The following is a 14,855-nucleotide window of genomic DNA, read 5'->3' on the forward strand; positions in this document are numbered from 1 at the left end:
GACTTGGCCTTGGCTACCTGAGAAACTTCTCTCTGATGGATACCATGGCAGTTGCAATCAGTGGAGCTGCTTGAACTGAGCTCTCCTGGTTTAAAAGAGAGAAAGGGCTGCTGCAGGGCAATTTTTGTGAAGGGGCTGCCACTGACTTCGGAATTTCTTCCCTTGGACCAACAGATCCTGAATTTGTCAAAGCATGCTGTGGCACTTCTCTATTCTCTAATATTTTTGCGTGGAGAGAGTGCTTATCACTCTTCTGGGAGTCACTGGCCGGTTTAAATGGCATCAGTGGCAGAGTCAATGTATTAAGCAAATTTTTCTTGTGTGTTCAGTATTTGTACAGGTGCATAGCATTTGGATATACACTTTTAATAATACATTTAAAGAAATATAATAAAATAAAATTGGAGGCTGGGCTGAGGCCCCTCTAAAAATTTGGCCCATTAAGATTGAATTAAAATAAACAAAATCCTTTCTCCCTCCCCTTCCCCCCCCCCCCAAAAAAAAAAAAGTTCTCCACCAGGTATGATGGTGTAGTTCCCTCCCACACAGCTACGTTACATCTAAAATGTGAAGACTAAGAATAGTGAAAGAAAATATTCTATATTTTCCATCTAACAGTTTTCTTGGCACAAGCCACCTCTTGTAGTAGATGTTCTTTTCAAGAGAAAAAAAAGGCAGTTGCTATATTAGCTGTCTATGTGTTTTTTTTTTAAATTGGTTATTGACTTCATTTGAGACTTAACTGTATTTGTTCTATTTTTTTTGTTAAATAAGTATTCTAGCTTCAATATTATGATAAACCAGTACTATAAACATAACTGTTAATAGCTTAGTATTTTAGTCCTCCACAAATTAATGCCTGTGGTAGATGGACGATTTTAGGCCTGGGCTTGTAAACAAGGCCTCAGTGATGTATAAGGAAAAGCAACATGTGGCAAAAAGCTCCACATTAACCAAGGTAAGCTGTATAAATGGGGTATAGGAATCTCCTGTTAGATCAAAAATCTTGCAGAAAAAATCTCCAGAGTCTACAAATTAAACACCTCCAATATCATTTTTAAATAAAGCCTTTTATGTAGTATGCGAAAAAATTTTCAGTTGATAGTCAAATGACACTATTATGCAGAGTTACTAGATTTGCAAATTTACAAGTTTTTACAAGTCAGTTGGGTCCCTTCCTCAGGAAATCAGTTTAAGTTTTTTTTTTCCTATATTGACTCAAAGAGCCTAGTTGTCCTTAAATCCTTGTGAATATATTTGCCTTATAATTTGACGGCATTGAGTCAACACCCTTATAGGGGCTGTAGTGCAATAAAAAGAGAAACTGTTCAATATAGCTTCCAGTAATCCTAGGATCAAATTTGGAGAAATTGGAATGTACACAATAAAACTTGTACAAGACTTGAGTTCCATATTGTGTTTTAAGCACCCAGTGCATTTCAATGAAACATATTATTTAACAGCTTTGCTCTACTTCCAAGAATTATATAATGGGGAAAATGAAAATAATGCACACCTCTCTTAAAATATGTATTTTTATGTTGTTTAATACAGCTTTCTGAAGTATATCTTTGTAGAATTGAAAACTCTACTTACAAATAAATGAATGTCAATATTTATTCAGGTTTCAGAGTGGTAGCCATGTTAGTCTATTTTAGCAAAAAGAACGAGAAATACTTGTAGAACCATAGAGACTAACAAATTTATTTGGGCATAAGCTTTCGTGGGCTAAAACCCACTTCATGAGATGCATGCAGTGGAAAATACAGTAGGAAGATATATATGCATGCATCTCATGAAGTGGATTTTAGCCCACAAAAGCTTATGCCCAAATACATTTGTTAATATTTATTCAGTGTGATTTTAGTGGATTTTAATGTAACAGACATTTTTGCTGTACCACTTTGTATTAACATTCTTTATAACTCATTTACATTTTTAATTTGGAAGCAAACTATATGGAAGCAGACATGTATCTGTAAACTTTACCTTTATTTTGCAACAGTATTTGAAAAACATTAGAATTTTCATAGTATATCACATTTGCATGCAGAATATTTGGGGCTTAGTTTTACCCTCAGACTAACATACATGGCTCTTAATAGAGACAACGGGAACTGCATGTATGCGCCTGAGCATGGAATTTGGCCTTAATTTTTAAATGAGTTTATTGCATTTCACAGTTCAATTTTTATTGTAATTTATTTTTACATGTACACATAGAAATTTCAAGTAATGGGTTATTTTTCCTTTAGCAAATAATTATAAAAACAAAAGGTTTTCATTTGTATGAAGGAAAGATTGTATCTGTTGTAAATATTTTCAAGGAATAACTGCTGAGACAGTTATCTAAATAAATGGGCTCCATTATAGTAATTTCTCCTTTGAACCTTTTTATAGTTGATTTGGAGCACATGCGAACAGTGAAAACTGACAAACACCAACGATTTTGCCAGGAAAATGGTTTCAGTAGCCATTTTGTGTCAGCCAAGACAGGTGATTCTGTAAGTAAGACAAATCAAATAATTATAATTTTTTTTTGAAAACTGTAACTCTGGAATGTGATGTGGTAATTTCACTGCACTCCAACTATCAAGCAATCCAGAACTTCTAGTCACTGCAGAGTGCACTTGCTTGCTTAGCGGAGTAGATCATTGGTATAGTATGTTATAATGATGCTTTGTTAATTACAGTGACGTCTCATCTGCTTTGAAATTCCACATATTGGCTCTACTCTATAAATGGTTTGATATCTGGCTACCTTGCACACTGCCTCTTTGTCTTCCGTGCATAGCATGACAGCTGTGGTGAGCTGAATCTCTCTTCGCTGCCAGTCTAATCTCTAGGAGTATTGTCTTGAGGTCTGAAGACAGTATTTTCAGTAGAGGGTCCCTAGCCAACGGATACACTCCCTCTGGTTGTTCATTGAAGCTCAATTTACTTGTCTTCAGAACACAGTTAAAATGCATTTTTGGTTCATTATTTGACTGTGAACCATAATAGGGCTAGTGTGGTTGGTTAGATGAGACAGGAAGGACTTTTGTGCTAGCTATAACAGGCAGTTTAAATAAATATACTGTTGTGTTTAACTTTTGTTACACACCTTGATGTTATGGCAGTGGGCATGAAAAGCCATAAAAACAATCTCACTGTCTCCTTAGTGGAAGTCATCATATTTAATAAATGATTTACTACCCTGGCTAGATCATTGAATAATAAAAAATACTTTTTAATGTACAAAATGAATTGTTTTAAAAATGGAGTAATTAAATATTGTGGTTTAAGATTCTTATTCAAAGAACATAAAATTATAATAAAATTCAAAAATTAATCTTATAGGTTTCTGATAGAGGTTAAGTTATGACTATCAACATTTCTGTTATAAACACAGATTATCAGGGGTTTCTAAATTGGCCATAAAACCTGGTTCTCAAAAAATTTTGTATAAAAGTCTGTGCTCCAAGCACTTTGTCAGATTTAGTTAATTTTTTTAAGTGTAACTTTTTTTGTTTTAGAATAAATAAAACTAAACATTTTGCAATTTTAATGCCATACTCACTATAGTAGGTACATTCTATAATATGTTCTTTTTCAAATAGTCAGCATCTCCTTTTCAAACTGATTTGATATATTTTCAGTGATGAGCAAATTAACAGTTCTTTTTTTTTTTTTGTAATTGATATTGTTAATGTTGAAATCTGTGAAAGAGCTTTTCTAGTTTTCTTTTTCACTGATCCCCACATTATGGAAGTGTTTCATAGAGTTTCTTTGAGTTTTTTAACTTCCTGTTGAGAAACATACGGATACTTGAACGTAAAAGAAATATTACTCGGAAGTACCTAGTTCTCTTGTGAGCAGCTACTTATAATGTTAAAATGAAAGCTTCTACTCCATTCTTAAATCTTCTGGGTGAGTGTATTCAGTCTAAAAGTGTTCAGTATTACCCATTTTAATGTCAGTGTAGATATGCACTGGCTGAAATATTTTTACTAATTCTTTTGCTACTGTCCCACAGCAGAACAGAGGACTTTCCAAATCTCCTAGAATCCATTCCTTCTGGGAGCTGTGCTGGGAACTGGCAGTAGATATCCACAGACCATTGCGAATTAAATGGTATAGATCAGAGATCTCTTGTTGCAGGGCAAAAGTGCAAGGACTTTTAAACCGACTCTGTGTGGATGTGATTCAGTTCTTTAACTGGTTGTATCCAACCAATTCAAGGACAAAAAATATAATATTGTAGCATAGGCTCAGCCCAAGTGTCTGTCAAGGGAAAGTTTAACTTTTTAAAAGGGGTTTTATGCAACATGTCCGTCTTGTTTTATTGTCCAAGTCGGATTCAGTGCCAGGCTGCCACATATTTTAAATGCAGCATGTTGTTAATGAGATAATGCTATTTCTTAAAAGCCATTATGGATTTAAGACACTGTCTTGCAAACACTTACACATGTGCCTAACTTTAAGTGGGGAACTAATCATATGCAGGATAGGGGCCCCAGTGGTCTATATGCTAAACCCTATTGTTCTGAGGTACAGAAACCCACATTTCTGCTGCACAATACACTGGTAGAATATTTTTCAAGCAAACATTAGTGAATACCCGTATTCATATTTTGCAGCACTAACCATCATATTTGAAAGGGGTTTTGTATAAGCGCTTGTTTAAACTTTAGTCTCTGGAGACAAAGTAAAAGTGTTGCCTAACAATCCAGCATGCTGTTCGTTCCCTTATATCATTGCTGAATTATTTTAAACAGCATTGAATTTACCAGATGAAGTTATTTTCAGATCTGTTTTGCACAGGTCATATTTATGCATATCTCATTGTTTACAGTTCAGGAAAGGTTTGATGTATTTAAAAGTAACTTGAGGATGTCTGTTTTTAATCATTTACGCTCTATTTTTTTATGTAGGTCTTCCTGTGTTTTCAGAGAATTACTGCTGACATCCTTGGCATCAAATTAAACAAAGCAGAAATGGAACAATCACAGGTGATTGTCCTGCATACCTTGCTTTTATTAGATATTTTCTTGGTGTTTAAAAAAAAATCTGAATACAAATGAATAATAAATTTTAGTTCAAGGTAAGTTGCATCCCATTTGTGCTTGAGTCAGTTGTATGCTTCTATTACTGCCTTCCATATATGTTCATTCCTTATATATGTGTAGTTTAAAAACATTTTAAACTTACAAAATTTGTGTCCTACTAAATTAGAAAAAAAAAATTTCAAAAGCTTTTTCTGGTTAAAAATAGCATAACTATATTATATACATTCAAGTGTGTGTTTATATACCTATATATAATTTTATTGTATCTTTAAATTATGGTGCCTGACAAACTAATTGCATTTACAGTGTGCTCAGTACTTTACATGGTACAAAAACATACAATTCCAGTCCTCAAAAACACAAGTCAGAACACACTGAGAAATCCAAAAGCAGAAACAAACTTGGAGGGTTTAATTAGATATAGATATAGGTATATAGTTATAGATATATAGAAACAGAGACATTGTCAATTGTACATATGCTTTAATTAAACACTAGGTATGATTATATGGCACTTATGTCCTTATTAGTAGCTCTGTACTTTTTTTTAATAAAATTTATTTTAGAGAGTTATAGGTTTAAAAAAAGAAATAGAGAGTATAAATTTATATGGATATAAATGTTGCACATTTACATAATTGTAAACAATATTTTGTTAAAGTGGAAAAAGATCTTGCATGTGGTTCACACAGTTAGAAAAAACTCATCCATATAGAACAGTATGTTAAGGCCAGATTTTGGTTCATTCTTTGTACTCCACAATGAAGTGAGGGGGCACAAATTTTTCCTTTTTGCCTCTGTGTTGACTGCCCATCCCAAAGAAGGAAAAGCAGCCTCTTCCAAGTAACTACTCCCCACCCTACACAGGTGGGTGGATGGGGAGTGGTTGGAGTTTTGGCACCAAAGCCTCTAATGCCAATGCATTAGGCAACTCAGTTGTACTGGCACCCTAGGTAGGATTGCCACCTGTCCAGGTTTTCCCCGGATCATCCCTTTTTTGAGGGAACTCCGTAAGGGTGCTCAGTCTAAACTGCCAGCTGTCCCTTTTTGTGTGTTCAGGATCATCCAAGGTGTCCTGGTCTTCTGTACCTCAGCGGTTTCAACCCTAACCCCAGGGGACATGTGCTGTGCTAGGTATAGCATAGTTTTACTGAATTCAGTAAATCATCATAGTTCTATTAATGTGACACTGATTTATATCAGGTGAGAATCAAGCCCATCATGTTCAAATGGCTGTGAAGAAATTGTTACTTATTCCTTATGAAGGGTTTGTGATATGCATTTTTAATTAGCTTCCTGGAAGTACCAATCCCAAAAAATCTTCATTTAAAGATATTTCAGTGTTAAACTATCTCATTGCATTCAGCTTCTCTGTGTGTTAGATTCCTCAGTGCTGTGTTTTGTAGCTAGTCCTATTAATTAATTACTGGTGTATCGGACACAACAGGAGAATTTTGGTGGCAAAAAAGCCCATCAAGAACTAACACTAGATGTGTTTCACATTTGGACAATTTGATCTTAGTGACATTCTCCAATCACGTGGGGGATTGTCTTCTGTTTCCTCTAATTTCAATAGGGACTGAGAGTGAGAGAATAGATCTCAGCAACAGTTGTGAGCTTGATCTCCTAAGGAAGCCCTTGTCCACACTCCTAAATTGATAGCTAGGGATGTGACTATGGTGACTTCTGTATGAGCACATAGTTCAGCTGCTGCAGGCCCCTTTTGGGCTATGACTGTATTTAAAAAATACGGTGAACATTTTGTGTCGTTCTATGTTTGTCACATACACAATAGCATTAATTGAGAAAAAAATATATTTTTTTCCATTTTTTGTCCCTGGAATAGGAAAAGCAGTTAGTTCACATTAATGAAGGAAAACTGTTTAGGAGAAAAACGTTTAAAAGAATGTCAATCCTCTCATTAAGAACATTCCTATTTTTTCTAAATTCCATTTTAAAAAAATAATTTCCCTTTCAGGTTGACTCTGTGCACAAACATCCAACCCAAAAGGATTTTGCACACACAGTTTCATAAACCACTGAAAATAAGGATTAAAATACAGAGTTTAACTTTTATAGTATCATGATGTTATGAGATTATAATACATATATTTTTAATTTACTTCTTATACTCAAAGCAGTCTCTTCAAGCAGTTCAAGGGGCTGCATTGTTGGCCACTGTTGAGTTAGTAGTTATTTAAAAAAATCAAAAAAATGCAGTAAATTATGTTTATTAAAAATTTACCCTTTTATGAACAGCATGCTCTCTAGTTTGCTTAAATATACAATAAATCTATTTTCTAATCATATAATAAGAAAATAAGTCTTTCCCTAAGGCAATTTACAATCTGTGTTGAAATATATAGCTAGAAATTTTTTTAACAATAGAAGAGCAAAATATATTGTGCAGTACACACCTAACAAGCAAAGCAGAACAGCTATGAAAAACTTTTGTGTGTATGCTACACAAAAATAGAAAAGATCAGAACTATGTCCTTTTGTCTTTATATATAATATATATAGAGAGAGAGAGAGTGAGAGAGAGAGAGGTGCGTTCTATTTGCTTTTCTTTGGCCTGGTCTACACTGTGGGTGGAAATCGATCTAAGTTATGCAACTTCAGCTATGTGAATAACTTAGCTGAAGTCAATGTACTTAGATCTACTTTCCGTGGTGTCTTCACTGCGGTAAGTTGATGGCTGACACTCTCCTGTTGACTCCGCCTGTGCCTCTCGCCCTGGTGGAGTACCAGTGTCAATGGGAGCGCACTCGGCGGTCGATTTATCATGTCTAGATTAGACACAATAAATCAACCCCTGCTGGATCGATCACTGCCTGTCGACCCAGCGGGTAATGTAGACAAGCCCTAAGTTGCATAATGATTTGTGTATAAATAATACTTTAGATTGGAAATCAGTTATTCTTTAACTCTACAACATTGAAACACCATTCTTATCTCAGATCTGCGCACAGCAGTACCAAAAGCAGCAATATATTCCTACTTTTTTGATAGTCTAAGTGTGAATTCACTTTGCCTAGAACTATGAAATAAATCCTAAAACATTGCAAATTAAAAAAGATATGAGAAATGAGCCAAATATTATATAAAATGTAGATTTCTAAAATAAGCCCATCAGATATTCTGAAGACCTGTACATAATGCAAACCCATGCATGCATAGTTTGCTATTTTGGACCGAGATCAACCTTACAAAGGCCTTTTCCTACCTCAGTATTATATTTATGGTTTGTAATTCTTCTGGCCAATTCATTGGAACTTATAGTTTCAGACAAAGATGGTTTATAATGTAAATTTCAGCTACTTTTCTTATCTATTATATTCGGAAAATAAATGGCTCAGCAACCTGTCTTGGATTGGTCAGGCAGAACGAGGTAAATGGCAGAAGTAACAGCGTACGTGAGTCTCATAACTATAAGTTAAACATTGACCATGGTCCACATACTACCTTCCAGTATGAACCCAAGGTAGAGGGGAGGCAAAGCCCTGAAGTAAATAGAGCAGCAGCTCCACTGTATTTTCCCATGATTTCAAGACATTACAAACTATGTGGTGTTATGACTTTGGGAGCGGAGTTGAGGGGTAAGAGCTCTAGAGCACTTGCTGGATCTGGCAAGGCTTCCACCTACATTAGGTCAACAGCAATTCTTGCTAATATTATAACTCTCATTGATGGTTGTTTTCTTAGATAAGCATCAGTGGGGTCCATATGAAGAAAGTAAGAGAGGAGCCTTGGGAGCTGTGTTGAGGCTCGTGCCTCCCACTGGTATCTTGAAATCTGTGGGTCTAGGAGCCAGAATACTCTGGCTGCTACACAAGATTGGAGTGGGGAAGGGACAAGCCTCAACCTTGTGTTCACAAAAGAATTGGAAGGGAATTTCATAAGAGGAAAATTGTAGATTTCCTAGTCCCTGTACTGGAAAACTCTCAAGGGACAGTATGTGGCTTCATATTTTCTAGAAGCATGGATCTGGGCTCTTGCCAGGGAAGAAAAATGATCTGGATGCTAAGGCACTGGAATGAGATTCAGGAGCTGTAGATTCTCTTCATGGTCTACCACAGATTTCCCGTGTGACTTTGGGCAAGTCCCTTAATCTCCTTCATATCTCCATCTTTAAATGAGTATGAAACTTCCGTATTTCACAAAAGAGTTGTGAGAATACATTCATTAAAGTTTCTGAAACACTCAGATTCAAGCAGCATCTGGTGGAAGTGGTTTGCCTGTATAGAAACACAGATACTACTACTATTTGAATTTTTAAACAAAGATCCGAGCTGGGTTCTATTTTTAAAAATGTGCATTGTTTTAAATACTGGAATGATGCCTTTGGAATTAGTCCAATGAGTGGAATACCTACTTAGGTACATTGCTAAAAAAAGCAATAGAGTGGAATTGCTGCTTTCCTATCATTCTGACTCTCAGAGAGATTGAGATTATTTTTTTAAAAATGTAATAGATCCACTCTCTGTTGTAACTGCATATATCGAGCCCAACATTGAACTCGGATAACCACCAAAAGTGAAGAAGCTGTGTGTCTGAGGAACACAAAGCAAAACAGAATCATGAGGTCTGAAAAGTTGTCTGATTACTTAACACTAAGTGTACACTTTACAAAAATAACATTGCTGACTTCCATGATTTTATGCACAAGAATATCAGCTTTCATTAAAAAAAAGTTTCTTACCCTTATGATTATGGATAAAAACCTCAAAATGTGACTCCAGTGCATCCAGAAGGTAAATAAAAGCAACTCCAAATGCTTTTTTTTTAAAATCATAGTTTCTAAGCCAATGTCATGATTTTGCAGGACTTGACACAAGTTTTGAAGGCTTAGGTTAGCCATATAAAACACTTGTGCCATGATGGAGGGAGCTCTTGGTCCTATTAAAGTCAACAGCAAAACTTTTGTTGACTTTACTGGGTACAAGTGCAGTCTTTTAGAACCTGGTGCCTCCTAACCAAACCCATAGCCAGTCAATGACCAGATAAAACAAAAGTAGATAGCTATTTACATAAGACTGGAGCTTGGAGCATGTTTTCAAGGTGAAAGAGTTCCAAAACAAAGAATTTACACATTACATCTTATTTTCAGCCCTCAAATTCCTCACTCTTTTAAAACACAAGGGGCTGTTGAAACTTAAGGAAATGGCTCCTTTACTAATTAAATGTTTTTCTTTCAATATTTTTTTACTTCCAGTCATAGTATAGAAACTGCATGAGGTACAACTTTGTTTCTGGGCATTGGCAAGAATTAACATTTTTCTAAGTAATATATGTTTTTCTCTTGAACTAAATGCCAATTTAGCATGGTAGTGCTAGTGTGCCAGCCCGCTACAATAAAGTATTTGGCATTAAGTAAGGTCTGGAATTCTGAGCACCTGCACCAAATAAACAAACATGTGGATCTGATTGTTGATAGAAACTGGAGCCTTGGATAATACTTCCAATCTAATATAGAGATGTCTCAGAATGCATAATGTGTGTGTAATGGGTGTGAAGCTAGCAGGAAAAATGTTGCATGCTGTTTCTTCTCTTCTTATTTAGCTGAAATTCCTTTAGAAAATCCAAGTCATTTATGTTAGTCAGTCTCCTGCCACAAAGTGACTTAAACATGGGTCACTAACCTAGCTATGTTTACACGATGGGATTTAAACCAACATTTGTGGGAACAATTAATTGCTTACTGATTGCAAGGATCCTTTTTCTTCAGTCTAGCATAGAGCTTGGTATGAAGAAATTAGGTCCTGTGAGGTCAGATAACACTGTTTAATCCTGAACCCCTACTAGCGCCTTACATGGGATTTGGCAACCCTTCCCTTGATAACATCAGGCCAGAAGTCTAGTAAATCATGACTCTTGTCCACCAGATAAGATATGAAGTTGATCAATTAAAACTTAAGCAGAGTACTTCAGCAGCTAATAAATCTAAACAGTCTACTGTCTAGTTCAATTACTATTGCTTGTTTTACATATATGCTTTATTTACAAAGGTTATCTTCAGCAAACGATGTTTATATATTCGTGTCCATATTAAATGATGTTTCCTTTAGAAATATAAAATTGTTTCCCCCCCATTTGTGCCTCACTTGTAACAAACATATATATTTCAATTATAAGAACTGAAATAATCGGACAGTAGATGCAGTCCATAGAATTGCTGTTCTAGGTTCCCCCTGCTATTTTGTATGACTGTTTGATTTGTGTATTTATATTTTTCTCCCGTAAGCATAAATATTTTTTATTCTGAAGACTCTTTAATTACTTTTTTTGTAAAGTATAAGAGAGGTTTGGGCACAGGATTGATTGCTTTTGCTAAAAGCAAATATTTGGCAAAGAACGTTGAAGGAATTTTTTTATTAATCCTGGGTGAAATCTTCATTTGGAGTCATTGGAATTCAACCATAAAATGCAGATATGCACATCCCTTCTACTTTTGCAAGTTGTATGTCCCAGTCACTTCACCGAAAGATTGCTTCAGCAAAACTTGCAAGTGATTAAGAAGAGTTGGAAAGTAAAACATGTACTAACAAAGCATTTGGATGTGAGGTTTTATGTTTATCACATTGGAATTGTACGACAATTATGTAGTGGGAATGATACATGCATATCTTTAATACAGTTGTTATAATTGTGAATAGAAGTGGATCTATGTAGCATTTACATTGATTAGAGGCAAAGAAAGAGTCTGTCCTCTTCTCCCCTCCCCACGTTTTTTTTCAATCCCTTTTCATGTCTGAGCTGCAAAACATTTTTATTGGTTGCTTAAACTGATTATTTTGTGTTGGTTGTGGGAGAGGGCATGATTGATGATGAATCTGAGAAGCTATTCCAACTCCAGCTATAAAACTTCCTGCTAGGCATATCTCTGTCTGTTATTCAGCACAGGGCCTGGAGAGAAATGCATTTTTGTTTTGGTTAATTGTTTTTGCTTTTGTGCTGTCATTTGTGTCATTCATTCCTTCTTTTCAGCTATTGATCTGTCTCTCCATTTTCTTCTTTTTGTTTTTCATTCTCCTCCTTGCTATTTGTCCATTATATTGACATGTGGTTGACAGCATGTTGTCAGGGCAGAACTAGTGAAGTATCCTGAAGAAGATAACCAACACTACAGCACTGCCAACTGTCAGAGTAAAATCTGTTCAGTGCAATAGTTCAGGTATCATGGTAAAAATCAATGTGTTTTTTTATTACTTTGCTTTTCCATGAAGTAGTAAGTATGACCATGAATACCACTCTCAAATGTTCTGTACTGTATGTCTATTAACAGTGAAGCTATGTTGTATATCACTTCACAATATTTACACAGATTAAATCAAATTTCAAATACTGATTAATTCCTAGCAGCTCTGTAATAATATCATGTATTAATATTTTGGGGACAGTTTTCAAAGCTGGGTAGTCAAATTGACACACAGCAGCACAAAATGAACACCTGATTCCTTATTTGAGCACTACACATGGAATCGGGTACTCTAGATTTGTTGTCCAGATTTGAAAACTGAGTACGCTCGTTTCATGTTTATGTCTTAACTGGTTACATGTCCTCAATAGTAATCCAAAAATAAAGCTTATGGGCCAGTTAAAATGGGATGAAGTTCAAAAGTTAAAGTTTTAGGTAGTTCATTAGTGGTTTGGTAGAAGTTATTACTAATGGCAAACATGCTGATAGCAAACTGAAACTGATTTTGTACAGATATAATCTCGGATAAAATGCTAATGTGGTTTGAATCTTTAGTGTACAAATACAGAATGAGATCCGTTTAGAAATTCTTTGTAAAGTACAAGGGTTACACAACATACAAAATACACCAAAGAACCCCCATCAAAAGTTTATTAAGTTTTTAAAGAATAGATTGACTAATAGATGTGTGAAGTACATAATATGGGAGATATCTAGATTTTATATTTGTTTTGCTCCTTACATTTTCTACCTATTACAACTTTGCTGAAATGTCATTTTGTTAACTCAGAATCTTGTTTTGGTTTTTAATTTCCTATGAGGGCAGCAAGAGTGAAAAATTTCCATTTCATGCTAACAATATATAAAATAATTTCCAGTTAAGCAATAGACTGTTATTCAAAAATACCACATACAGTATTCTTATTAAACAGATACTTTTTTATTATTATCCACCATCAACACTTAATACAAAAAACTTGTCTCATGAAAGAAAATACTGTTTAATGATTGTAAAGCGAGTTATGTTAATACATACGGCAGCCTTACAAAATTGTCATGAAAACTTAGCAACCAAGGCACTCTTTTTCCATCTAGTACCAAGAAATCAATATTTATAATGAGACTGAACACCTAGACAGGTCTTTCTGCATAATTTCCAGTAAGAGAGTACTACAGTATATGTCTGTTCGTACTGATTCTTTATTAGCACAAACATATTTCATAGTAACACATCTGTGTTCTAGGTTTCGTTAAAATAATTGCCATGTTAAATGTTTTTAGTAGCACTTTGAACAACATCTGCTTCTGATATCTTGATAATCACTGTGTTTTCTTTTATGACAGAGGGTGGTGAAGGCAGATATTGTAAACTACAGTCAAGAGCCTGTGGCAAGAACTGTTAACCCTCCTAGAAGCTCAATGTGTGCAATTCAGTGAACATATTTTCCTTTGTATTGATACCATTGGCAGCCTTTCTTCCCTTGAACAGGCCTAGAGGTTGCCAGGAACTTTGTTGGAACAGTGACCATCACTGTAGTGCAGTTAGAGGTTTCGAAAACTTGCTATGCCATTGTGTGTTGAAAAGCAGCAGGCATTTTGTTTTATTGGCCTAAATTCAAACAGTGGACCACACACTTTGAAAAATTAAGATATATTTCTGAATTATATTCCCATAAAGCAGTGTAACTGTGTATACTTATGCCCTACTATCTTTTTGATTGATGTTGCGGTAAAATTGGATTAGAATTCCTGTATTCAAAATAGTTTTAAAGGCATTACTGCTGTAAGGTATTTTGCCAAGGCATTTTGTCTTTTTTTTCCTGTGATCTAAACTGACACTCAGCAAAATGTAACTTGGAGATGCTATTGTCAGATTAGCATTTGAACCAGTAATATATTTTATGTAGGAATAATTTGGAAGATATTCCATTGTTATATAGTGCAAAAAATGTATAAACTGTATCTAATGAGAAACAGTCCTTGAAATAAAGCTATAATAAGAACATACTTTTTTTTAAGGACCCAAATTGTCCACATTGCTACTTGCAAGATGCCACTAATGAATAGTAGTGTACCATATCAATGTACTTTCTTGTGTTAGATGTAATGCATGTATGTGTTCATGAATTTGGATGAACCTCTATCAGCAGTTTGGACTGTTTATGATGAGTGATGTATTAGGATCAGTCATTTTCAGTTGGTTCATAACCTCCAGGGATGTTATGCTCCTTGGCCAGATGGGGTGGATTGGGTTTGGCCTGGCACTTTTTTCTTTCCCTATAACCCAGTCTCAACAGCAATTCTTGCCAATACAGTTCAGAGTAAAAGCCACAAATAAAAAGTTAAGTCACTCAGTCTTATCCTCTCTGTGACCAACAAAGTTCTTCTCTGCTCCAATGAATATTACTTATTTCTGGAGAGTCTCTTTCAGACATAGTGTACTCTGGGGCAAATCTGAATGGGAAGCCCAAGAAAGAGGTGAGATTTAAGACAGACTGCTTGGTTTCAGCAGAGATGAGTAGATTGAGTCTTTCTTAGCCTTCTAAAGGTGAGGAAAGCCAGTAGGACTGGCAGGGGAATCTTGTTTAATGTCACAGGGAGAACAAGTT

The 14,855-nt window shown here is 35.2% G+C and overlaps 1 protein-coding gene across 3 annotated transcripts in view; it reads left to right on the forward strand.

Moving 5' to 3' along the window:
* The window catches only part of RAB28 (RAB28, member RAS oncogene family), a 96,858-nt gene extending 82,605 nt beyond the window's left edge, over nucleotides 1-14,253 (forward strand). The window contains exons 5-7 of one of the 3 annotated variants that reach the window (XM_050948065.1): nucleotides 2,401-2,504; nucleotides 4,914-4,991; nucleotides 12,122-13,584. In XM_050948065.1, the coding sequence (XP_050804022.1) occupies nucleotides 2,401-2,504; nucleotides 4,914-4,991; nucleotides 12,122-12,217 (278 nt within the window). In that variant the 3' untranslated portion in view covers nucleotides 12,218-13,584. The other 2 variants (XM_050948067.1, XM_050948068.1) reach the window with 2 other exon arrangements.
* The last annotated feature ends 602 nt before the right edge of the window (nucleotides 14,254-14,855 follow it).

The sequence above is a fragment of the Gopherus flavomarginatus genome, chromosome 3, assembly GCF_025201925.1.
Source record: "Gopherus flavomarginatus isolate rGopFla2 chromosome 3, rGopFla2.mat.asm, whole genome shotgun sequence".
Lineage (NCBI taxonomy): Eukaryota > Metazoa > Chordata > Testudines > Testudinidae > Gopherus > Gopherus flavomarginatus.